The 24,735-nt window shown below is 35.8% G+C and overlaps 1 protein-coding gene across 26 annotated transcripts in view; it reads right to left on the reverse strand.

Moving 5' to 3' along the window:
- APC (APC regulator of Wnt signaling pathway) overlaps positions 1-24,735 on the reverse strand; it is a 147,806-nt gene that overhangs the window by 32,063 nt on the left and 91,008 nt on the right. For all 26 annotated transcript variants that reach the window (XM_035291090.3, XM_008991696.5, XM_008991691.5 and 23 more), the window contains 2 exons: positions 15,997-16,080; positions 9,807-9,911 (listed from right to left, as the gene is read on the reverse strand). In XM_035291090.3, coding sequence (XP_035146981.3) covers positions 9,807-9,911; positions 15,997-16,080 — 189 coding nt within the window. The remainder of the gene's footprint in view (positions 1-9,806; positions 9,912-15,996; positions 16,081-24,735) is intronic.

Consider the following 24,735-nt stretch of genomic DNA (forward strand, 5'->3'; position numbering starts at 1 on the left):
ATTCATGCCCTTTTGTCATTCCTTCCCCTTTAGTCCTGGCTAGATTTAGTGACTTGCTTCTAGTGAATAAAATGCTAGAGGTAATGAGAAGCGCTCCCAAGACAAGGTTACAAAGACTGTGACCTCCATCTTAGGGACCTTCTCTTCTTCCCTCTGAGGGAAGCCAGTTACTATGCTGTGAACTGCCCTGTGGTGAGGCCCATGTAAGGAACTGATGTCTCTCTGGCTGACAGCCAATGAGGGTCGGAGGCTTTCAATAGCCAGAAGTGAGCTTAGAAGCAGATCCTACCCTGGCTATGCCCTGAGATGACTGCAGGCCCAGTCAACACCTTCAAGTCTTGTGGGAGACCCTGAACCAGAGACAGGCAGCTTAGATGCAACAGGATTTCTGATCCATAGATGCAAAAATAAATGTCTACAAATGCCATTAAGTTTTGGGGGCAATTTGTTATGCAGTAATAGGTAACTAATGTACTACCTGAAACAAAAGAAAACAGGAGGCTTAATTATGAAACAAGGGAAAATCTGTTTCCACAATAAAACATGTTTCTATTCACCTCAGTATACACACCAAATCTCTTCTAAGCTTCAGTCTTAGTATCTTCCTATATAGCACCTCAATTTTGAGACACTCCTCATTCCCTCAATCCGCCTCAGTAGAAATTTAGATGTATTTATTATTAGGAGATACCAAGAGGTATACATACCCGTATTCTCTCTGAGCCTAGACTTTGGTCCATGAGTCTTTCTTGGGCCTTTTATTAAGGCTAGACCTGAGCCAACTTCTTTCAGAGGGACTAGAGTCTCTCTATCCACAAGAAATGGTATAGTAACTTCCTAAGAATTGTTTCTCACCCAATTCAGAACTAAATTCTGACGAAACTTAAATGTGATGAACTTTCTCACAACCTCAAGATCTGCTAAGTCAGTCATGATTGCACATCCCTTGAATCAGCCTTGCTCATTGTCCAAAGATAGAAGCACTCACTATATCATTCCTGACTCTCAGTGTCAAACTGTGTGAGACATTATTTCCCACAGTCCTCCTTCCTATCCAACCCGCCAGTAGAATCCACGTTCAATGCCTTATAAATACCCATATATCTTCAACTTTTTACTTCGTCCTCCTTTTATTTCCTGGCCTTCAACTTTCTCTAAGACATTGCTGCTGCTTTTTTTTTTTTTTGTAAGATGGAGTCTTGCTCTGTTGCCCAAGCTGGAGTGCACTGGCATGATCTCAGCTTACTGCAAACTCCATCTCCCAGGTTCAAGTGATTCTCCTGCCTCAGCTTCCTGAGTAGCTAGGAGTACAGGCGTGTGCCACCACGCCTGGCTAATTTTTGTATTTTTAGGAGACAGGGTTTCACCATGTTGGTCAGGCTAGTCTCAAACTCCTGACCTCAAGTAAGACATTGCTTCTTTGAATTGACTAGCACATCCATTTCTATGTACTGCAGGTTGGATTTCTTGTGATTATCACTTTCGTAATTCTCTTGCTAGTTTTTAACAGCCTTGTTCTGAAGTTATTCCATCCCACTTGTCTGGAAACACTGCAAACACAGATGAATCCAACTGTCTATTTTCTCTACACCCAAACATGAAGTGTTGGGCAGCATTTGAGAAATTTGAGCATGTGAGAAACTCATGTAAGTCTTTAGGATACTGTCCATATACATTTATGGTCACCAGTACACCTGGACCCTCCGTGCTATAACTGTCATCTTTTTGTTTCCCTTGTTAGCTTTCCTTTGGCTATTTTTGATATGCCTCATTATATAAAACTGTGGCTCTTCTCTTACTACATATAACTTTACCTTCTACTTTACAGAAAAATAGAAGCCAACAGATAAAATTTCCTCAACTCTGCCGGGCATGGTGGCTTACACCTGTAATCCCAGCACTTTGGGAGGCCGAGGCAGGTGAATCACGAATTCAGGAGTTCAACTGCTTAAATCCGGGAGGCAGAGGTTGCAGTGAGCCAAGATCGTGCCACTGCTTTCCAGCCTGGGTGAGAGCTAGACTCCGTCTCAAAAATAAAAAAATTCCTCAACTTCTTGCTAACTAGACCCATAAAATTACCTGCATATATAGCTCCATCTTTTGCTGTGACATTGGAGTTCCCCTCCTCCTATCTAAGGTCCATCCCTTTACACGTGCTCTGGATCCTTTCTCTCCCCATTTTTCTTTGTTCTTAGGAATCTTCATCTATTTAACAAGTAGAAATCTGTCAAGCTTAAGGGTTGGATTTCAGAGCGTTAAGGGGAAGAAGTCAAGAATGACTCTCGTGTTTCTGTTGGGCAGCTAGAAGGGTGGTAATGCAATTTAGTAATAGCACTAGATGAGAAGGAAGTTTGTGAGAGAAAATAGTGAGGCTAGTTTTAAAAAAATGTTAGGTTTAAATTTAAAAATGTTAGGTCTGAGACACCAAAGCAGAAACGTGGCACACCTGTAATCCCAGCAACTCAAGAGGCTGAGGCAGGACTACTTGAGACCAGTTCGAGTTCAGTACTAGCCTGGGTAACAGAGGGAGGCCTAGGGCATGGTGGTGAGCACCTATAGTACCAGCTACTTCGGAGGATTGCTTAGGACCAGTAATTCAAGGTTGCAGTATGCTGTGATTGTGCCACTGCACTCTAGCGTGGGTGACACAGTGAGGTCCTGACTAAAAACAGAAACAAAGACAAAAACAAATAAACCCCCAGAAAACCATAAAGAAAAAAAAAATCACTTTAGTTCTTCAATAAATAAATGGCAAGAAAACAAAAAGAAGGAAGCTACAGATTAGTAGAGAAATCAGAGTTATACCAACGAATTCATATTCATGGACCTTATAGGGAGCTTGAGGCAAATAAATGTAAAAAAGACATTTATGGAACAACTTCAAGGTTGACTACTGACTGGATACATGAGGCTATTAAGCAATTACTATTAGAGTCTTTGGAGATGTAATAATGGCACTGCAGCATTTATTTTTTATTTTATTATTATATTTTAAGTTCTGGGGTACATGTGTAGAACATGCAGGTTTGTTACATAGGCATACACGTGCCATGGTGGTTGGCTGCATCCATCACTATGTCATCTACATTAGGTATTTCTCCTAATGCTATATCCCTCCCCTAGACAGGCCCTGTGTGTGATGTTCCACTCCCTGTGTCCATGTGTTCTCATTGTTCAGTTCCCACTTATGAGTGAGAATATGTGGTGTTTGGTTTTCTGTTCTTGTGTTAGTTTGCTGAGAATGATGGTTTCCAGCTTCATTCACATCCCAGGCCAGAGTGCAGTGACAGACCCTGGCTCACTGCAACCTCCATCTCCTAGACTCAAGCAATTCTCCTGCCTCAGCCTCCCGAGTAGCTGGGACTAAGGGTGCACGACACCACACTCAGTTCATTTTTGTATTTTTAGTAGAGATGGGGTTTCACCATGTTGGCCAGACTGGTCTTGAACTCCTGACCTCAGGTGAACCTTGGCCTACCAAAGTGCTAGGATTATAGGCATGAGTCACCACACCTGGCTAGTTACGTATTTTCAATAAGCACTTTTATCTTTTGTAAATACACAGTGAAATAATTAGGGAAGAAGTGGTGATGATGCCTGGAATCTTCTTAAAAAATAAAATGGGACTTTAAAGTGAATGGGGTACATGTGGATATTAATCATATCTTTGTACATGTTTAAAATTTTCTATAAGACAAAGTTTTAAAAACTAGTAACAGTAGAGTGAGTTTTTCTACCATTCCATCTCTTTCCAACTTTTGATTGAACTTTATTATTATATACTGGTTATTACCAGAGATCTGGTTCTAAATTTCAAATAGAAAAGCTGGAGTTGCTTGAAAAAAAGAAAAAAATAGTGGAAGAAAATAGATTAAAAACTTCCATATGTATAAACCATATACAGATATGAAAAGATATCTCAGAAGTATTATTAAATGGCAAGAACAAGTTGTAGTATAGTATATAAAATACTGTTTATATAAAAATATTATATATATATGGTTGAATCAAAAGTAGCAATGTAACTTATAAAAAGAATAAAGGATACTGGAAAATCTAATTTCTTAAGTTCTTCAAGTTACAAAAACCCAGAACTCCCTAACATACAATTACCACAGTAAGCTGTCAAATTGTAATTGCCATAGAAACACTCTGATATATAGAAGATACTCACTAAAACTTTCTATGGACTGGGCATAGTGGTGCATACCTGTAGCCCCAGCATTTCGACTTTACCTTTCTCTCTCTCTTTTTTTTTTTTTTCCCTTGAGACAGAGTCTTGCTCTGTCACCCAGGCTCGAGTACGGTGGCACAATCTCAGCTCAGTGCAACCTCTGCCTCCTGGGTTCAAGTGATTTACCTGCCTCAGCCTCCCAAGTAGCTGGGATTACAGGCACACGCCACCACACCCAGCTAATTTTCGTCTTTTTAGTAGAGACGGGGTTTCACCATGTTGGCGAAGTTGAACTCCTGACCTCAAGTGATCTCAGTCTCCCAAAGGGCTGCAATTACATGTGTGAGCACTGTGCCCAGCCAATCCCCGTGCTTTGGGAGGCCAACAGTGAAGGACTGCTTGAGCTTGGGAATTCAAACCAGCATGGGCAACATAGTGAGATCCTGCCTCTACAAAAAATAAAAAAATTAGCCAGGTGCAGTGGTGTGCACCTGTGGCCCCACTACCCAGGAGGCTGGGGTGGAAGAATGGCTTGAGCCTGGGAGGCAGAGGTTGCAATAAGCTGAGATTGCACCACTGTATTCCAGTCTGGGTGACAGAGTAAGACTCTGTCTCAAAAAAGAAGAAAAAAGAAAAAGAAAAGAAAGGAAAAGAAAAGTCGAGGACCAACTAATAAATTACACACATAGTTATATGCTAAGCAAGCAGGGATCTGGCCTGTTTAATTTCCTCCTAAGCTTTTCCTTCCATTTAACTTCTATGAGAGATTAAAAACAGATCAAGAAACCTCTTTTAAACAAATTAATTAATTAATTAATTTATTAATTAGCAGGGGTGTTGATCAGCCTTCCAACCACCAAATATTTATTGTTATCTATTATTTATCAGGAATTGTAGGGGTATGAAAATGAACAACACTAGATAGAATCCTTGCCTTTCTGGAGCTTACAGTCGAGTGAGGGAAACACAAATATTAATCAAGTCATCACACAAATTAATGTAAAACTGCAAATGTAGCAGTCTTTAAAGGAGAGGAACATGCTGTGACAGCCTATAATGGTGAGATTTCATCCATATGAGCCTCTCCAAGAAACTGGTGCTTACGCTCAGACACACATGAACTGGTGTTAATTGAGCAAAATGGGATAAAATGGGCACTACATGGAACAGGTACAGATGTGCACAAACTGTGGTAGGAGAACGCCCAGTAAATATGAGGTACTGACGTGACACAAAGCTGACAAAATAGGCAGGGGCCAGGTTATATGGTCACAATAAATGGTTACCATTTTTCTAAGAATCAAGGGAAGCCAATGAAGGATTTTACAAACAGAATGATTGTGGGCAGGAAACCAGGTGAGAGAAGGGGTAGAAGAAATTCCCACATGGTGGTGAACAGAATCACTCTAGAACGGTAACTTTGGCAGAGCATGCTATTGTGATCCTGAGAAAGTCAAAGAGACTGATCTTCATTTTCAATTAATGTTGGTGGCTTTTGTCTTTTGAGCAAATAATAAAACAAACTAATAAACCCCAAGAGGTGGTCATGTATATAGATCCTATTAAGATAGATGAAAAGATTATAGGCATAACAAGTCACGGTCCCACAGACACAGATAGCAATCAGGATCTCAGAATAGCTGTAATATTGTTTTAAAACAGTGATTAAAAGTCACCAAACAGTATTAGCAGCATTAGTGCCATACAAACACCAATTTGGTGGGCAAGTCTATGATTGCTACTGCTAAACAAACATACTTGTTATGTTTACATCTGAATCCACAGCACTATTGGAGTTCGTCACTTGAAGGAGGAATGAATACTGTGCCCTGATTTACTATTTTCAATAGGTCTCCTCTGCCATCCCTATACTGACATAAATAACATGATGTATGTCATGGCAGGACTCTGAAGTAAGACTTCACGGTCTTAACCTAAACTACCACAAAACAGAAGAGTGCTTTCTTCTATTTTCTCAAAATGAAAATAAGTTCTTAGTTGTTATAAATTATAAAAATAATACATGTTCATTACAAAAAATAAAACAATATAGAAAATAAAAAAGTAAAAACCACAAAAATCCCAACACTCAGAGATAACTATCATTAATATTTTAAAGAACATTTTCCTGAACAATTCTCTATGCATATACACATTTTATATATATGCATAATGAGATCATACATACTTGCTCTTAACATTTTATTTTTATTTTTTAGACAAATAAAAAATTGTCTAAAAAAATTAAAAAAAAAATTTTTTTTTTGCACTGTCATCCAGGTTGGAATGCAGTGTGATCACAGTTCACTGCAGCCTTAACCTCCTGGGCTCAAGTGATCCTCTCACCACAGCTTCCCAAGTAGCTGAGACTATCACTCCTGGCTAATTTTCATTTTTTTGTAGAGAAGAGGTCTCCTTGTGTTGCCCAGGCTGGTCTTGAACTTCTACCTGCAAGCAATCCTCTCCATTTGGCCTCCCTAAGTGTTGAGATTGTAAGTGAGCCACCATGCCCAGCATATTTGCTTTTTTAAAACTGAAAAAATGATAATTGGTAGGGTACGGTAGCTCACGCCTGTAATCCCAGCACTTTGGGAGGCTGACATGGATAGATCAAAAGGTGAAGAGATGGAGACCATCCTGGCCAACATGGTGAAACCCCGTATCAAATAAAAATACAAAAATTAGTTGGGCATGGTGGCACAAGTCTGTAGTCCCAGCTACTCAGGAGGCTAAGGTAGGAGAATCGCTTGAACCTAGGAGGCAGAAGTTGCAGTGAGCTGAGATCGCATCACTGCACTCCAGCCTGGCAACAGAGTGAGGCTATGTCTCAAAAAAAAGAGTTATAATTACCTAACTCAATAATATTTATTAATATTCAACATAAATGCTAACTCTCTGCCAGGTACATACTAGTTGTTTGGCATATAGTGGGGAACAGGTGTGGCTTAAAGGACTTTAAAATGGAAGAAAGACAATTAAACCAATGGTAGATTGTGCTAAGCACTCTGAGAGCAGGAATAGAGAGTATCAAAGAGTACTTTATTTATTCCAGGTAGGTAGAGAGAAGGGAAATGTCTAGGAAATAGTGATACTTAAACTGAGGAAGGATGAGTAAAACATACACAATGAACTGAAGCAGAAGAGAGTTCTAGACAAAAAGAATCTCCTGTGGAAGGCCTGGACATACTCAAGGAACTAAAGAAGCTGAAGTTGAGGGAGTGGTGAGAGATAGGGGCAAATATTGTGAGATACTCTTGGAAGAGTAAGCAATGTGAAGAATCTGGATTCTAGGATATGGGAAGTGAGTAGCCACTGAAAGGTTTAAACAAATAAGTGATATAATCAGATTTGTGTTTTAGAAAAATAACTGATTATAATATGAAGGATATACTCAAAAAGGCAAGGCTGAAGGCTAAAAGTTAAATCTTTACATAAATAGAGATGTGATTTATCATTTTTAATATTTGCATGGATGTACCATATAGGTTCCATGAGGCCAGGGACTGTCTGTCTTCAATTCTCAATTCCGGAGTCCAACACAGTATCTGGCATATAATACATATTTGTTCATTTAAAGACAATTATTAATAGTTGTTAACAAAAGCATTTGTTACCTTTTACTAAACATTGACTATATGCCAGGGACAGTGTTAAATGTATCTTGCATTTAACTCTCCCAACTGTTCTATGAAGTAGAGGTTTTACCATCATCTTATTTTACTAAACAGGAAACACTCAAGTTCAGAGAGTTTTTGTTACTAAGGTCGTTAGTAAGGAAGTGTGATTTCCCAGGTTTGGTGACTCCAGAGCCACTCAACAACTAATCTACAGCTGACTAGTAATTTAATCAATTTATGACAAATGTTCATTTAGGTTATTCCTAAGTTTTTGCTATTGTTAATATTATAACAAATCTCTTCAAACATGTCTGATCATTCTAGACTGATTATTTCATTAGCATAAAATCTTAGACGTTGCAATGATGACCTTTCAACAGGCACATTATATGTAATGTTAGATGCATTTGATAAAATTCCTCTCCAGAAAGGTTGTTTCATATCATACAATTAATTAAAAGCAATATATGAGAATGCCTGTTTGCTCACCATTACCAATACTGAGTGTTATTGATCTTTGCCAACCCAATGGTCCCACACAAAATCTCACATTAGTTTTAATTTGTATTTATATATCATTATTAGTAAAGTTGATCATCTTTCCATATGTTTATGAGTCATTTTAATATCTTATTTTATTTCCTGTTCATGTCCTTTGCCCATTTTAATTTTATTTTTTAAATTTTATTTTATTTTTTTTACTTCCACAATGGCTTGGAACCATTTTAAGACAGAATTTAAATAGTTGGTTTATAAATACCGTTTTTTGCATCTTTAATTTTAACTTTTTACACATTAGAAATGTTTGCAAATAACGTGATCTTGGTTGGTTGTTTTGTAATCTCACTCACTATGATTTTCTGACATCCTGAAGTCTCATGCTGTAATGTGCAATCTATTAACCCTTTCTTTATGGGTCCCCCACCTACAACATGATTATAAAAATGCTGCCCACATTTTCTTCTAATCTTTTTACATTTTTAATAGTTTTCATCTTGACATTAAATCTAATCTACTTAGAATTTATTTTGATGTAGTAAGTGTAATACGGATCCAATTATCATAGCCAGCTTACTGGACAGGTAAGGTTTCCAAATGACATAATAATTGGAAGATAAACCAAAGTACTAAGAGTAGGTCTAGTCCTAAGTAAATATTTTTTTCTGTCATATAAGATTGAATTTTTCTTCCTTCTACATATCTGTAGGAATATATAAACGTTCCAACTAATTCCCCAAACAAAAGACAGAGAAATAACTTAAATGTGTTGTTTAAATGTAATTGCCTTTGTCTTAATTCACCACTTATTTTCCAGTATAATACTACCTAGTAAAACTGAATAAAGTATGTGTAACTCAGTAAAATAAATTAAAATACTTAAGTATAAGACATTTTAAGCTTTACATTTTAATGAACTAATAGAAGCACATTCTTTTTGAAAACAATGACCTTTTCTGTAAGGTCACAATAGAAAAATTACCTTTAAGAACAACTTAGTGAAATTCTGTTTTTAAAAAGTCGTTCATTTAAAGACAATTACCAATTATCTTTTTCAGCAAGATTTGGATTTCTAGATTCATGTAATCTTTAAGTACAACAGAAAAGAACAAAGCCTTTATGATAATTAAGAAAAAAACCATAAAAACGTCTTTGTACTGAATGTCTTAGTGAAAGAGCAAACCTATTCAAGGGAAGCAAAAATAACTAGGTCAAATCACATATATAATCAAAATACAGCTTAGAGTTATTTTTAAAAAAATATATATTAATCATTTCAGACTAAAACATAAACCCATAATCTATAGCTATAGAAACAGATATAGAAATCTTTACAGCATTATTGTTGATATAATAATGAGAAATGACAGCATGCTGGTACTGAATGCTTCTGGAAATATTCATTCAGGACTAAGAAAACAGGTAAGATTTACAGATCACTCTGAGAACCATCCCACTTCACCACTTTTCTGAATATTTAAATAATTTTTTTAAATACAGTAAAATAATTTATTTACCTGACCATTCCCAGAAGTTGCCATGTTGATTTCTGTCACTCCTTGACCTTCATTCTGCCGCTCAGCTTCATGTGAGCCGGTTTCATGCTTGTTCTGAGATGACCTCTGTTAACATGGAGTTAACATCATTACATACAAAAATGATGTATGCTTTTTTAAGCCCACAGCTTTTTTCTTTTTTGTTTTAAAGCGCTGAATGCATCAATTATACAGACTAATAAAGGCATGGAACTGCGTGTTACACTTCATAACCTCCAGTATGGTTAGCGGTCGACTATCTCAGTAAGAGAAAAGTGAAGCGTGTCCCTTGAGCATTAGAGCTGCACAAGACAAAGGATTTTCTGAGATTCACAGGAATGCTATCCTCTACCAGCTGTGCTCACATTACTATTAGGAATATAACCCAAGTAGAACAAATAACTCTTTTCTGTAAGGTCACATGATTCTGGCATTTAATGGAGCTGTAAATAAAACAGTTAAACTATTACCTAAGTGTACAAATATCTTCTACTTAGGTATATTTATATACAGAATATATATATATGTGTGTGTGTATACACACACACATATATATATATACACATCTTCTAATAAAAGTTAGGTGAAATAAAATGATAGGCTCTGAGATTCTGATATGAATAAAACCCAAAGCCTTTTCTATTGCAACCACCATCTGTTAACAGGAAATTAAAATGACAGATTATATCCAGTAAAAGCAGTCATTTCAAGATAGATTATCTCTAGTACAAAGCAGTCACTTTATAAAAATACCAACATAAAATTGAAGAAATAAAAGAATTTCTCACTGTCTTTTATAGAAATACCTATATGCTTGTTCTACGAAAACAATATCCTAAAATAAAAATTGTACATTAAAAATCTGACCTAACAGTAGGTAATTAAATTACAAAATGATTCCTAATGGAATTTCTTTAAACATCAAGCTTTCCTAGATAATTTTTAAAATGTGACTTAAAAATTAATTTATATACATTTCCTTCAATAAACTAGTATTAGTTATATGCTGGCAAAAGTGAGGTAGCACTCAGTAATTCAGAAATAGAATAATAAATAGTATCATGTGAAAATCACATTATAAAATTCAATGAAATCCATAAGAAAAGATATAAAGTCAACCTAGAGACAAAATAAATTTAAGACCACAAAGATTTGACACTAACATAAGTGAAGATGTCAATATATTTAAAGAAAATTACTGACCATCTACTATGTTAGTTACTTTGCATTAGATGCTGGGAATACAGCGCTAGCAAAACTAGACATTGTTCTATGCTGTCTTGGACTTTACAGTTTAGTCAGGGACACTGTCAAATAATGACAGAAATAACAAAGGTAAAACTGACAAATACTATGAACGAAGGATACAAGGTGCTGTAAGTATATATAACAGAGGGATATGATATAGTCTCGAGGTTTGGGGAAAAGCTCTCTTAGGAAGTGCTGAGTGAAGACTTGAAGAATAAATGTGATTAAACTAAGCAAACGACAGGGGTGGAAGATGAGTGTTCTGGGTATAACAGATCTAAGCAGAGGACCCAAGGTAGGATAGAGCATGGCTTGTTTTAGCACATCAAAGAATCATGGTATGGCTGAAGCACCAAAAACAAGGAGGAAAGTAGGACAAAAAGAATATGGTAAAAAAAAAAAAATTCTGATTTTGCTGCTTTTTCTGTAATTCTTAGATGGCATTCTTGCCTTTTCTACTCGTAAGCTATAGTGAGGCCACTGCATGATTGCCCCACATACTATTAATATGTTAATGGAAAAAGTTGCATGTAAATTTATTTATTTTTAAGACAAATTTTAAATCATCTAAGTAGGGAGGAAACACAGGAAAGACCAGTTAGGAGCTAATGTATTCATGTAAGTGTGAGACAGTGGCACTTAGTGGGTAAAATTGGGAAGTAAAGGCAGAGAAAATAATATATTGAGTAAATGCTAAGAAAAAGAAAGCCAGTGTAGCAACATTAATAGTAAACAAAATGAAATTCAAGGTTAACAGCATTAAATAAAATAAAATAGAGGGTTATTTTATATTATACAAATAAAAGATTCAATCAACTAGAAAAAATGTGACTATTGATTTAGAAATATCAAAACCTGTTAGATGCAGCAAGACAGTAACAATCAGAATATAAGAAAGATGGAGGGGGAAGAACTAATTGTAACTAAAGCTATTCAATTAAAAACAAAACACTGCCTATTTAGAAATCATTTAAAAAATAGACCATAACGAATTTGCTTAAGGAAAAAAGACACATAAAAACGACAGTAGAAAGCCAAAAGGGACATAACAAGTAGAATGCTAAATACATCAATACCAACAGAACTGAAAAGGAATAAAAATATACTGCTTTTTTTCTGGTCCTTATGAAGGGCCAGGAAAAAAGGGTCCACTGCAAAAATGAACACATTCTTTAAATTGCAAATATTTGACTTATATTGGCTTAAGACAGTCATGTTAAACTGTTTTTAGGATTATGACTATCACACTGTACCTAAACTGTCTACTTAACAAATAGATATTTCAAATTCAGATGTACTAAATCCAAAGTTCCTCAGATATTAAAAAAGCCAGACATAGATAAAAATGGTTTTTAAAAGAACTATTTCTTTGTAATCTCTTTCAGCTGATTTTTTGGGGAAAAGGGGATACTTACCCCCATCTCCACCTGCTTCAGTGGCCAGTTCTGCATTTTTCAGTTTAATGCTTTCAGTTCCACTTAATTGTTATATACATTTTTTACTATTTATATTACTTTGACTATTAAATTCTAATTATAGCTGGTAGGTGGTATGATTATTTTCCTTTACAAATTCTTGTCCATGGAGTTAAAGGTTATCTTTATTGTCCTGTTTATTTGATTATCTGGGTACATATGACTTATCCTCAGTTTCTCACCTACTGTGTAAATTTCCTTTCCTTTCAATACATTCAGAAACAGCAGATATTCTACTGATTTCATCTTGTTGGACTTAATCTCTCCTGGAATGCTCTCAATAGTTCCAACATGGACTGACTGCTTTCTTTATCATTTATCTCAGGATGGCCCTTCATCTTTACTCTGGGGTTTTGCTCATCTCTTTCTCTTGTATTATATGCCCTCAGTCTTGAGTCCCCAGAATTCATTTTTCTTGCTTTGCATTTTCATTTCATTTGAGTATATCCTTTAATAGGTTCCAGAAAAGGGTGCATGAGAAAAACATATTTTTGACTTATTTAGACACTTTTGACTAAAAGTGTCTTTATTCCACTCTCAAATTTAACCCTATGACTAAAGGCTAGAATGGTATAATAAAAATACATCTGGTCTTTGTTCATTTGTACCTGGCAGAGAGCTTCAAATACCTTTGGAATATTTTGAGTGATGGGGGGTGTGTTATGCTAATGACACAACTCAGGGCAAGCCACCAGATAGCATCAGGATGGATGGCTGTTAACATGTTAGAGGGTTAGAACTTTGGGCCAGACTGACCTCCAGGAAGGATAGGCAGCTGAAAATTGAGTTTAATCCTCATGTGGCCAATTATTTAATTAATCATGCCTACAGAATAAAATTCCAGTAAAAATTATGGATGTCAAAACTCAGTGCAGCTTTCTGGTTTGTGAATACACTGAAGTGCTGGAAGGGTGACATGCCTAGATTCCACTAGGAGAAAGCATGAAATCTCTGCACCCTCATCCCCATCCCTACCCATTTCCCTAGACCTTGCCCCATGTGTCTCTTCATTTGGCCATTCTTGATCTGTATTCCTATAATAAAACTGTTAATCCTAAGTATAGCACTTTCAGTGAGTTGTGAGTCCTTTTAATGAATTACTGAATGCGAAGGGGTTGTGGGAAGCCTGGAATTTGTAACCTACTGGGCAGAAGTTTGAGTGGCTTGGAGACAGCCAACATTAGTGGCTGGCATCTGAGGTGGGAGCAGTCTTGTGAAGTACTCTGCTCTCAACCTGTTGGGGCTGTGCTAACTCTGGGTAGTTAGTATCAGAATGGAATTGTACTACACACAGCACACTCACATGGGGTGGAATTCATAGGTAGCTTGGCAGCAGTCCTGGGGGCTTGGGCACACCCAAAACTTGTGGCTGGTGTTTGAAGTGGACATTCTTGTGATCGACTTTGTCCTTTACTTGTGGAGTTGACTCTAACACTGGGTAGTTAGGATCAAAATTGAACCCAACTGTAGGATACCCAGTTGTATCAAAGAACTGGTGTCAAAACATAGCTGCACATATTTTCTTTCTTTCTTTTTTTTTTGTTTCTGACCCCCCCTCCCCCATCTCCTTTTTTTTTTTTTAACTGCACATATTTTCTTTCAAAAGTTTTAAGAGGGGTCAGGCACGGTGGATCACGCCTGTACTCCCAGCACTTTGGGAGGCTAAGGCTGGCAGATTGCTTGAGCTCAGGAGTTCGAGTCCAGCCTGACCATCATGGTGGAACCTTGTCTCTACAAAAAATGCAAAAATCAGCCAGGCATGGTGGCACATAAGCTACTTGGGAGGTTGAGTTGGGAGGATCACTTGAACCCAGGAGGCAGAGGGTGCAGTGAGCCAAGACTGTGCCACTGCACTCCAGCCTGGGTGACGGACTTTTTAAAAAGACTTACTTAAATGGAAGGATTCACTAACAAAATAACCTTATCATCCCACATTTTTAAAAAGAGATTTAGTTCCATGTAAGTCTCTTTTAAAAAAAAGTTTTAAGAAATTGCTACCCTACTTCCCAGTTTCCAGGGTTGTTATTTAGAAATATAAAGCTATTTGTATTCCTGTTCCTTTATGTAAAACTTGTTTTCTCTTCTTTCTCCGGGTTTTTAAGACTATTCTCTTTATCCACAGTGATCTGAAATTTCCTCAAGATGTGCCTTAGTGTGAGATTATTCTCATACATGATGTTAGATACTGGAGAGACCAATTTATTTTGGAAAACTAAGACCCTTGTTAAAATTTCTGGGAAATTTTTATTTATTTCTATTTCCAGTCTAGTTTATTTTCTTTTTGGAACTCCTTTTATTTGGGTATTGAGCCCTCCTAGAATAACCTATAATGTCTGGTAGTTGTTAGTGTCCACTCAAATTTAAGAGTGGGCTATCTATGAAAAAGCTAAATGAAGCTCTATGCCTGAAGAATGGATTTTGTCAACTATAGTTACTCTGTAGAGTGATCTTGGTGGGTTGTTTTGTGGTGAATTTTTCCATGTAAGTCTCTTTAAGTTTATTTTCTTGGGTTAGTCACATTTCTTCTCATTTTCCCTCCTTTTTAATGCTCTCTCAGCAGAATCAGGGTTAGTCACATTTCTTATAGAAGTTCTTTTCAGGAACTTGCTTGGAGATTATAAGCCTGGATGCTAGTGGGGATTTCAGCATTCAGCAGGTAAATTTTCATGTAAGTCAGGTTTTTGCATGATACCCTCACCTTCAATTAAACAAGGCTTACCCTCTAACCAAAGACCCTTTGTTTAGTCTCTCCACCTCTCCAAAAGAAAAAGCTCTCATCTTTTATTGGGATTAGAAAGGAGCAGTTACCTAGCTGTACAGAGTTGTAGGGAGGTTCTGGAAACTCCATCTGCTTCTTAACAAATTTTCAAATATCTTCCTGCTTTTAACCCTTTTTTATTCTCACACCCAGAGGTATCTAGTTGCTTCATGACTTTTCATTCCTATTGCTGCTTCACGGGTCAACCCTCTCTGATATGCTAGAATGTTATCACTTGTTTACCTGCCTTCCAGCTCCCCAAATTTTATTGTGGTCACCTTCCCTGGGCATTATGACCCTTTCATTGTATCCTTTTACTATCATTTTAATGGGGTTTGTGGAGTTAGCACGGGATGTGTCTTATCAATTCTTACTATGGATTATCTACAAAAAAGTTTTATTTACTGGTTGATAATAGCCAAATTAATTAACTATCTGATTATATGTAAACTGATAGCTAAAGTAAGGTATCTATATTTACGTCTCTATAAATTTTAACTGCCTAAAAGTTAGATAAAATCAAAATAGTCAAAACTTTTGTTAATTTAATTTCATGAAAAAAGTTATGGTATTCAAATTCTCTGAAGGAACAACTATATTTTAATGGTGCAAAATTAAATTATACATATTTTCTTTTCTTAGACTAACTATGTATTTTTATACCCACAAACATGAAACACAATTTACTAACCTCTGCTTCTGTTGCTTGGGACTGTAAAAGCTGTCTTATACGAAGTATGTCTTTCTCGATTTGCTGAATTCTGGCTATTCTTCTCTAAAATAAAACAAGAAACCTAATTAGTTATGTTTTTATTAATAACATTAATATAAATAATCATACTATGGCTACCACTTAACAGCTCAGGGTGATGCCAAACCATTCTTATTTAAAAAGCTAGACATATAAATATATTCACCCTTTAATAACAAACTGGGGTCAGTTCAATTTTTAAAAATACTTCTGACTTTGTTCTACAGATTTCTATACCTGTTTAGTAAAACTGAGAAAATACAAGTCATATATCATATTCATTTTATGTTGCATGAATTATGAAAATTGACAGAATACACATTGCGAAAATTTACTCTCAAAAAAATATTTCAATACAGAAAATTTTACCACATTTAATCTTTTATATTAATCCAGACATTAATACAATATAATAAATTTATATAACCATAGTATATCTGTAAAGGAAAAGAACATCTAATTTGTTTTGTTAAGTAACAGGGTCCCCAACCTTTTTGGCACCTGGGACTGGTTTCGTTGAAGAAATTTCTCTACTGACTGGGGCAGGGGATGGTCTCAGGATAAAACTGCTCCACCTCAGGTCCTCAGGCATTAGATAGATTATCATAAGGAACCTAGATCCCTCACATGTACAGTTCACAAGAGAGTTCATTCTCCTATGAGAGTCTAATGCAGCCACTGATGTTGATAAGAGGCAGGGCTCAGGTGGTAACGCTCACTTATGGCCCAGGGGATGGGGATCCCTGGTTTAAACAGTAGGTCCAACTCTCCCCAAAGTTACTTCTGTTATAAGTTAGTAGTATTTTTCAGCCTTTCCAGGTACCTAACTGTGGCTAAACATTATTTTTATCTCCTAAACTAGCATCACAAAGAGGATAGAGCTTTTGCTTTTCCAATATACAGAGACCACCAAGTGGCCACAAAGCAATAACTACAGATTGAACCACATGGAATGGAAATGATGTGGGGAAAATGGTGTGTGTGTGTGTGTGTGTGTTTTAAAGCTAGACTTCATTTTAACGTTTATAAATACTAGTAGGAATAGAAAAAACAAGTCACTTATTAAAAAAGACCTTGCAAATCTATCATAAAGCTAGTTATGAGAGATCAAATACATAGGTTTTAAAAACAAGTACTGACAATGTTGTACCATTTTCTGTAATAATTCTACAGTTATTAACATCTTATTAAGAAATCAAAAGTGATATTATAAAAGTACACTGTTTCAATAAGAGGGGGGAGCAGTGTTAGAAACTAGATGGAATAGTTTCCAAACATTTTTCGGTTATGTTATCCATCAACAGAAGATTTCTAAACAAATATCATCCTCAACAGATAAATAATAAAAGTACTACAGCAATTAGCTTTACATATATAGTTAAAAATGTTCATATAAAAGTTACTCTTTGATCACATCTAGTTTTACTTAAATACAATACCTTCATGCTTTTATTACTACCATAGTAAAAATGCTTATTGCTATTATATACAGTCTTATGATAAGCAAAGAACAGAAAAACTCAAAGAAGTTGTACTACTGTCCCAAATTAATCTTAATTAATTTTCTTTTTTCTTTCTAACAATATAACTATGCTGATTCTTGATCATGATTCTGAAAGTAGTAAACTTAAGGTAAAAAATATTCTCAGGCCAGGCACAGCGGCTCAGGCCTGTAATCCCAGCACTTTGGGAGGCAAAGGTGGGCAGACTGCTTGAGCTCAGGAGTTTGAGACCAGCCTAGGGAACCCAGTGAAACCCCATTTCTATAAAAAATACAAAAATTAGTTGGGTGTAATGGCATACACCTGTAGTCCCAGCTACTTGGGAAGCTGAGGTGGGAGGATGGCTTGAGCCTAGGAGGCTTGGAGGTTGTAGTGAGCCGAGATCTCACCACTGCACTCCAGCCTGGGAGACACAGTCAGCCTGTCTCAAAAAATAGAAAAAAAAAAAATATTCTGCCATTAACAAATCTTACCATATCCAATTCATGAAAACCGTCTGAAGAGGAAATACCTCTATTTTTGGTAGTTTTCTAAAGATACTGCAAAGTGAGTGATTGTTTTTACAACGAGGTGGTAAATACTTCCTAGCTTTAGAGAAACATCCAAACTACACACAATTAATAGATTTCTAAATTTGATTGTTTCCTCCCTTCTATATAATCAGTTTCTATACAATTAGCTCCCCTTCATCAATAAAGTCCTAAATTAAAGAATGTAATATTTAGAGGATGAAAATAGAAAATTGCATCTCCCGCTCCTCTCCATTTTACAATACATTTCCGTGTTGCCAGTATCTCACTAAAGACTGAAGTCATGTCTACACCTTGATGTCCACTGAGGAGGATGGTTTCGGAGATGACATTTCTTGTGCTTCTGTTTCTGATATGAAAATAGAAGAAGCCAGGACATCTTGAGTATTCCTAATATAAAAATCCAAAACCCAAAATGCTCCAAAACAGGAAACTTCTGGAGCACCCAAAAGGTGCAAAGGAAATGCTCACTGCAGCAGTTCACATTTTGGATTTTTGGATTAGGGATGCTTAACCACTAAGTATTTTTTTCCTTTTTCTATATAAGAATATTTATGAAATTATGTTTAATAACAAACTGTTCAGGAATATGAACCTGATATGAATTTAGAAAAAAGTGATTGAAAAAACTGTAATAGTAATAACAAATTCAGGATAACTCTCCACAAATTAGAATAGAAAGTAAATCCCTTAACTTGATAAAGGGTACCTATCAAAAACCCTGAGTAAACAACACACTTAACTGTGAAATTTTAGAAGAATTCCCTTTAAAGTCAAGACAAGAAAAAGAAGACCACTATCACTGTTTCCTTTCAAAGATGTATTAGAGTTCTTATACAACAAAAGAAAAAAAGCTGTAAGGACTGCAAAGGATAAACTAATTGTCATTATTTGCGAACAATATCACAGTGTATAGAATCTTAAACTGAAGATGACATAATAAAAGATTTCAGGAAGACAGCTGGATACTTTTTACTTAAATGTAATTTAGTAATATAATTAAAGAAATTCCCATTTATAATAGCAACAAAAACTGTAACCTATCTAGGAATAATTGTTTTAATGATGTGTAAGATCCCTGTGGAGAATGTGACAAAGCCTTATTTAAGGATATAAAATAAAGCCTAAATGAATAGACAGATATAAAGTTAATAACAATACCTAATAATCTGTTTACTATGTGCCAGGTTCTGAGTGTTTTTATATATATAAACTCATTTAATCCTCACATTTTATAGTTTATCACTATCTGTACTGTAATGACAAGAAAACTAATGCAGAGAGTCTGTCCACGATCACAGTGTAGCTAAGTGGCAGGTTGGTCTGGGATCTGAATATAGGAGGTCTGGTTCTAGAGTCCATCCTTTCAACCAAGAAGACTAAATATTATGAAGATGTGATTTCTCCTTAATCTATAAATTGAATGTAACTCTAATCAAAAGCCCATGAAGCTTTTATTTCAATTAGAAGCTGATGCTAAAGTTTAAATGGCAGAGTAATGAGGCAGAATACTACATTTTTAAACAAAGAAGGATTCACCTAATTGGGTATCAAGATTTATAAAACTGCAGCAAACAAAAAATGTGGTATCAGAAACATCCAGCATATATAAACTTGGTGTATGATACATATGACCACTCATCAATGAGGAACTAGTGCTGTATCCAATAAATGATAATGAGAAATTCAGTTAACATAAATGTATGTATACACGTGTATGTGTGACTATACATAAATATATATACACACATGTATAAATTCATGTGTATAAATATATATTAATATGTAATACACATACACACATACGTAAGTAATATACATAGAGTCCTGCCTCCACAACATACATAACAGCAAACTCATGATGAATTAAGGAGCTAATAGGAAGTTTACCTTTATGACTTCAGTACAGGAAAAGGATGTATAAATAGGTCACAGAAAGCATAAATCTGGCAATATAATTAATTTAGCTTTATCATAAAAGCTTATTTTTGTTATCATGAAGCTAATATAGATAACAGATTTGGCAGGGAGGAATTGAGATGTATATTATCTACTAGGATTGGTATCAAGAGAATACTAAAATATCTCTTGAATACATAAAAAGAGATTAAAATAGGGAATGATCAAGGGATATAAAGAAGTAACTTAAAAAGAAAACCCCAAAATCTAATAAATATATTCAAGGTTAAGATGACAAAATGTTTCACTGCCCACTGATTGTTAATTATAAATTCTGACTCACAAGTGATGGAGAAGACATATAGAAACAAGAATTCTCACATACTACCAGGAGGAATGTAAACTAAAAAGAGCATTTTGAGAGCAATTTGGCAAAAACTAATTCAAAACACTCATAAGCTTTTAACATATATATCCTAAGGCAAAGGTCAGCAAACTAGGGCCTACTAGCCATCTGTTTTTGTAAATTATGTTTTACTGAAACACAGCCATGCCCATTTGTTCATATATTGTCTATGGTGGTTTTCTTGTTAAAAGGCAGGGAGTGGTGGCTCATGCCTGTAATCCCAGCAACTTTGGGAAGCCTAGGTGGGCAGACCACCTGAGGTCAGGAGTTTCAGGCCAGACTGGCAAACATGGTGAAACCCTGTCTCTACTAAGAATACAAAAATTAGCCAGGCGTGGTGGTGCATGCCTGTAATTCCTGCTACTTGGGAGGCTGAGGCACAAGAAAACCTTGAGCCTTACAGGTAGAGGTGGCAGTAAGCCAAAACTGCGCCAATGCACTCCAGCCTGGGCGACAGAGTGAGACTGTGGCTCAAAAAAAAAAAAAGAAAAGAAAAAGGCAGGATTGAATAGTTGCAAAAGAGACCATATGGTCCGCAAAACCTAAATATTTACTATGTGGACCTCTAAGAAAAAGATTGCTGACTCCTCACCTAGAGAAACTCTTGCATGTTTGTTTACAAGACATGAATAAGTATGTTTATCGGAGCTGTTTTTAACTGAAAAATTATAATCAACTTAAGTGTCCATCAACTAGGGATAAGATAAACTACATTAAACAGTATCATCTATAGAACTGTAAAAAATTATGGCAATATAGAGGTGAACTTACACCTTCACCCCACCAATTCCCACATCCCAGTACTAAGCTCTATTAACAAACTGATGTGGACTTTTCTAACCTTTGCTTACATGTCTATGGAAGAGTAAGTACCACCACACCAGGTGACCAAATACTCACTGAACACCATACCAGGTGAACCAAATCGATATCCATGCAGTTAAGAGGTACCTGGAGACTAACAGTCTGACAGACGTAGGTAAGAGTGGATTTTGAGTTTTCCTAAATTATTTACTAGTCATTTGTATGTGTTTTACTGGTCATTTGCATCTTCTTAACAAATTGCCTTATTACATCCTCTGTCCATTAAAAAACATGGGTTAGGCAGGTGCAATGGTACACACCTCAAGTCCTAACTATGTAGGAGGCTGAGGAAGGAGGATTGCTAGAGCCATTTGAGGCTGCAGTGTATTATGGTTGCTCCTGTGAATGGTCACTGCACTCCAGCCTGGGCGACTAGCAAAACCCCCCTCTCTGAACAAAACAAAAACATAGAGCTGTCTTTTTCTTATTAATGTGTAGTAATTCCTATGTTTTAGGGCTATTAACATTTTCCCCTTTACGTGTTGTAAATATTTTTCTCTTACCATATCTTTTGGGCAATGAATGACTTAAAATGTTATGAGATAAATCCTAACATTCCTTCCCCTTTACTGTTTTTGATTTTCCATTCATATTTAAGAAGGTCTCTTGCCTGTATTTTCTTCTATTAATTTTAGATTTTTCACATCTGAATATTTCATCAACCTGTAACTTTTCTTAAGATGTGAGGGGTTTAATTTAATTTCTCATCTTTCAAATAGGTCATTAGTTCTACCTATATAATTGACTGAGTAATTTACTATTTTCTCCAAAGTTTTTAATGTAACTTCTGTCACATAAAGATTTTAAATATTCTTGTACCTTTCTGTAGTCACTACTCTGTATCATTTGCCTAAATTTATTCCTCTATTATCATACTGTGATTATTCCAACATCTTTACAGTAAATTTTAACAAATGCTAAGGTAAATTTTCAATTATGCATTCTTTAATAAATGTTTTAGAAATTTTTGCATTATAAACTTTAGAATCATTTTTCCAGGTTCCAAAAAATTTAATGTCCTTCAACAGTTTTGCATTTTTCTTTATGCAGGCTTTTTCTAGTCAGTTTCTTCTTATTGTGAACAGGTCCTCTATTCCCATTTCCAGTTTTAACTGGTAGGTATTGCTGATTTTTGTATGTAACTCCAGATGCCTTACTAAATTCTCTTACGAGTTTAAATATTTTTGTTTCATTTTGTATAGCTTTTCTAGGCGAACAACCACATCACTCACAAATCATTATTTAATTTCTTCCTTTCTAGTTCAAAAATAGTATAGGATTCATTATTTTGTTTTTCTATTTGCATTAGTCAAGCCTCTCAAACAAAGTTAAATAATAGCGATGACAGCAAGCTCTTCAAACATATTAATGACAGCAATGATAATTGCCTCATTCTTTTTCTTTTTTTTCTCAAGACAGGGTCTTGCTCTGTCACCCAGGTTGGAGTACAGTGGCATTATCATAGCTCTAATTCCTAGGCGCAAGCAATCCTACCACCTCAACATTCCCTAAGGCAGGTGGGATTGCAGTGCCAACACAACTGCTAACTTTTACCTTCCAGGGCCATTCTTGTTTCACTTGCTGAATCACCCAAGCAGGGAGTTAGGAGGGAAAGGAGTACTTTGGCTGCCATCCATATTCCCACTATATTCAGTAACTTTTTATAATAGGTTACATACTACTCATTTAATAATTTAAAATATGTATCTATATTCTTCTCCCCTAAAGTAAATATTTCTGTAGAACATATTCCTATAAGTCCTATAGAATCACAAAGTCATAGAGCATAGGCATTTTAATTTTGGCAAATAGTATCAAACTGTCCTCCAAAAATTTATCAATTTATTCTTGAAAACAGCAGGGTTGACAATGTTGGCTGGGCCTGGTGGCTCACACCTATAATCCCAGCACTCTGGGAGGCCAAGGCAGGTGGATCACTTGAAGCCAAGAGTTCAAGACCAGCCTGACCAAGACAGTGAAATCCTGTCTCCACTAAAAACAAAAAATTAGCCAGGCATGGTGACACACGACTATAGTCCCAGCTACTCAGAAGTCTAAGAGGGATGAGAATTGCTTGAAGCCAAGGAGGTGGAGGTTGCAGTAGGGTGAAATCACGCCACTGTACTCCATCCTGTGTGACATAGTGAGACTGTCTAAAAAAAAAAAAAAAAAAAAGATTTAAAATAACAGTGTTGATGATGTTTCTTACTTCCACACCCTCACTAATACTACATGCCATCAAATTCTAAAGTTTCAGGCAGCCTGATAGGCAAAAAATATAGTACCTTATTTTATGTTACATTTCCCTGATGTCTAGTGATATTTAAGCATCTTATCACAACTGCTTATTAGACACCTGAACTTAATTTTGTGATGGAACTATTCACATCTTCTGACTATTTTGCTATTTGGTTATCTTCCTTCCTTCCCTCCCTCCCTCCTTCTCCTTCCCTCCCTCCCTCCCTCTCTCTCTCTCTTTCTATTTGGTTATCTGTTTTCTTTCTCTCTCTCACTGGTTATCTGTTTTCTTTCTTCTCTCTCTCTGGTTATCTATTTTCTTTCTTTTTCTCTATTTGGTTATCTGCTTTCTTCTCTCTATTTGGTTATCTGTTTCCTTTCTTCTCTCTCTGTCTCTCTCTGAGTGCAGTGGTGAGATCATAGCTCACTGCATACTTGAACTCCTGGGCTGAAGAGATCCTCCCATGTCAACCTCCCAAGTAGCTAGGGCTATGGATATGCACCACCATGCTCAGTTAAATGTTTTTTTTTTTTTTTTTTTTTTTTTTTTTTTTTTTGGTAGAGATAGGGTCTTGTTATGTTGCTCAGGTTGAACTCCTGGGCTCAAGTGATCCTTCTACCTTAGCCTCTCGAAGTGCTGTAATTACAGGTTTGAGCCACCATGCCTGGCATGGTTGACCATCTTCAACTGATTTGTAGGTGATCCTTATAGAGCAGGGATATTAACTTTCTTATATATTCTACCAACATTTCCATTATTTGCCTTTTTAGCTTTTTCACAATATTTTTTTTACCCTAACCTTCATATAACTATTTCCAGAATAAATGAATGCTTATGTTTCTCAAAATACAGAATAAAATTTACTTAGAATATTAACTACCAAAATGAAGAATACTGCATTCCAGAATAAAATGACTATATCAGCACTTATGCGAACAAAATGGCCAAGAAAGAACTCAAGTTAACCTCTCTTCAGGGTTATAAGCTGCCTGGAGTACACCTACTTATATTTATATAGCACAAGAATATTTACAACTACCACTCATCTTTTTCTTTAAGGATCTCTTTAAAAAAAAAGGGTCACATTAACAGATACAGAAAAACTCACTTCTGTTCACAGTATCCCATAAATTCACATTTTAAAAATGCAAATTCATATAAACCAAAGTAATATTTTTCAGTTTCTTTAAACAAACCTAACATTTTAAAATAATGCCATGAAAATCTCAAATTTAAATT

The sequence above is a fragment of the Callithrix jacchus genome, chromosome 2 (assembly GCF_049354715.1).
Source record: "Callithrix jacchus isolate 240 chromosome 2, calJac240_pri, whole genome shotgun sequence".
NCBI classification, from domain to species: domain Eukaryota; kingdom Metazoa; phylum Chordata; class Mammalia; order Primates; family Cebidae; genus Callithrix; species Callithrix jacchus.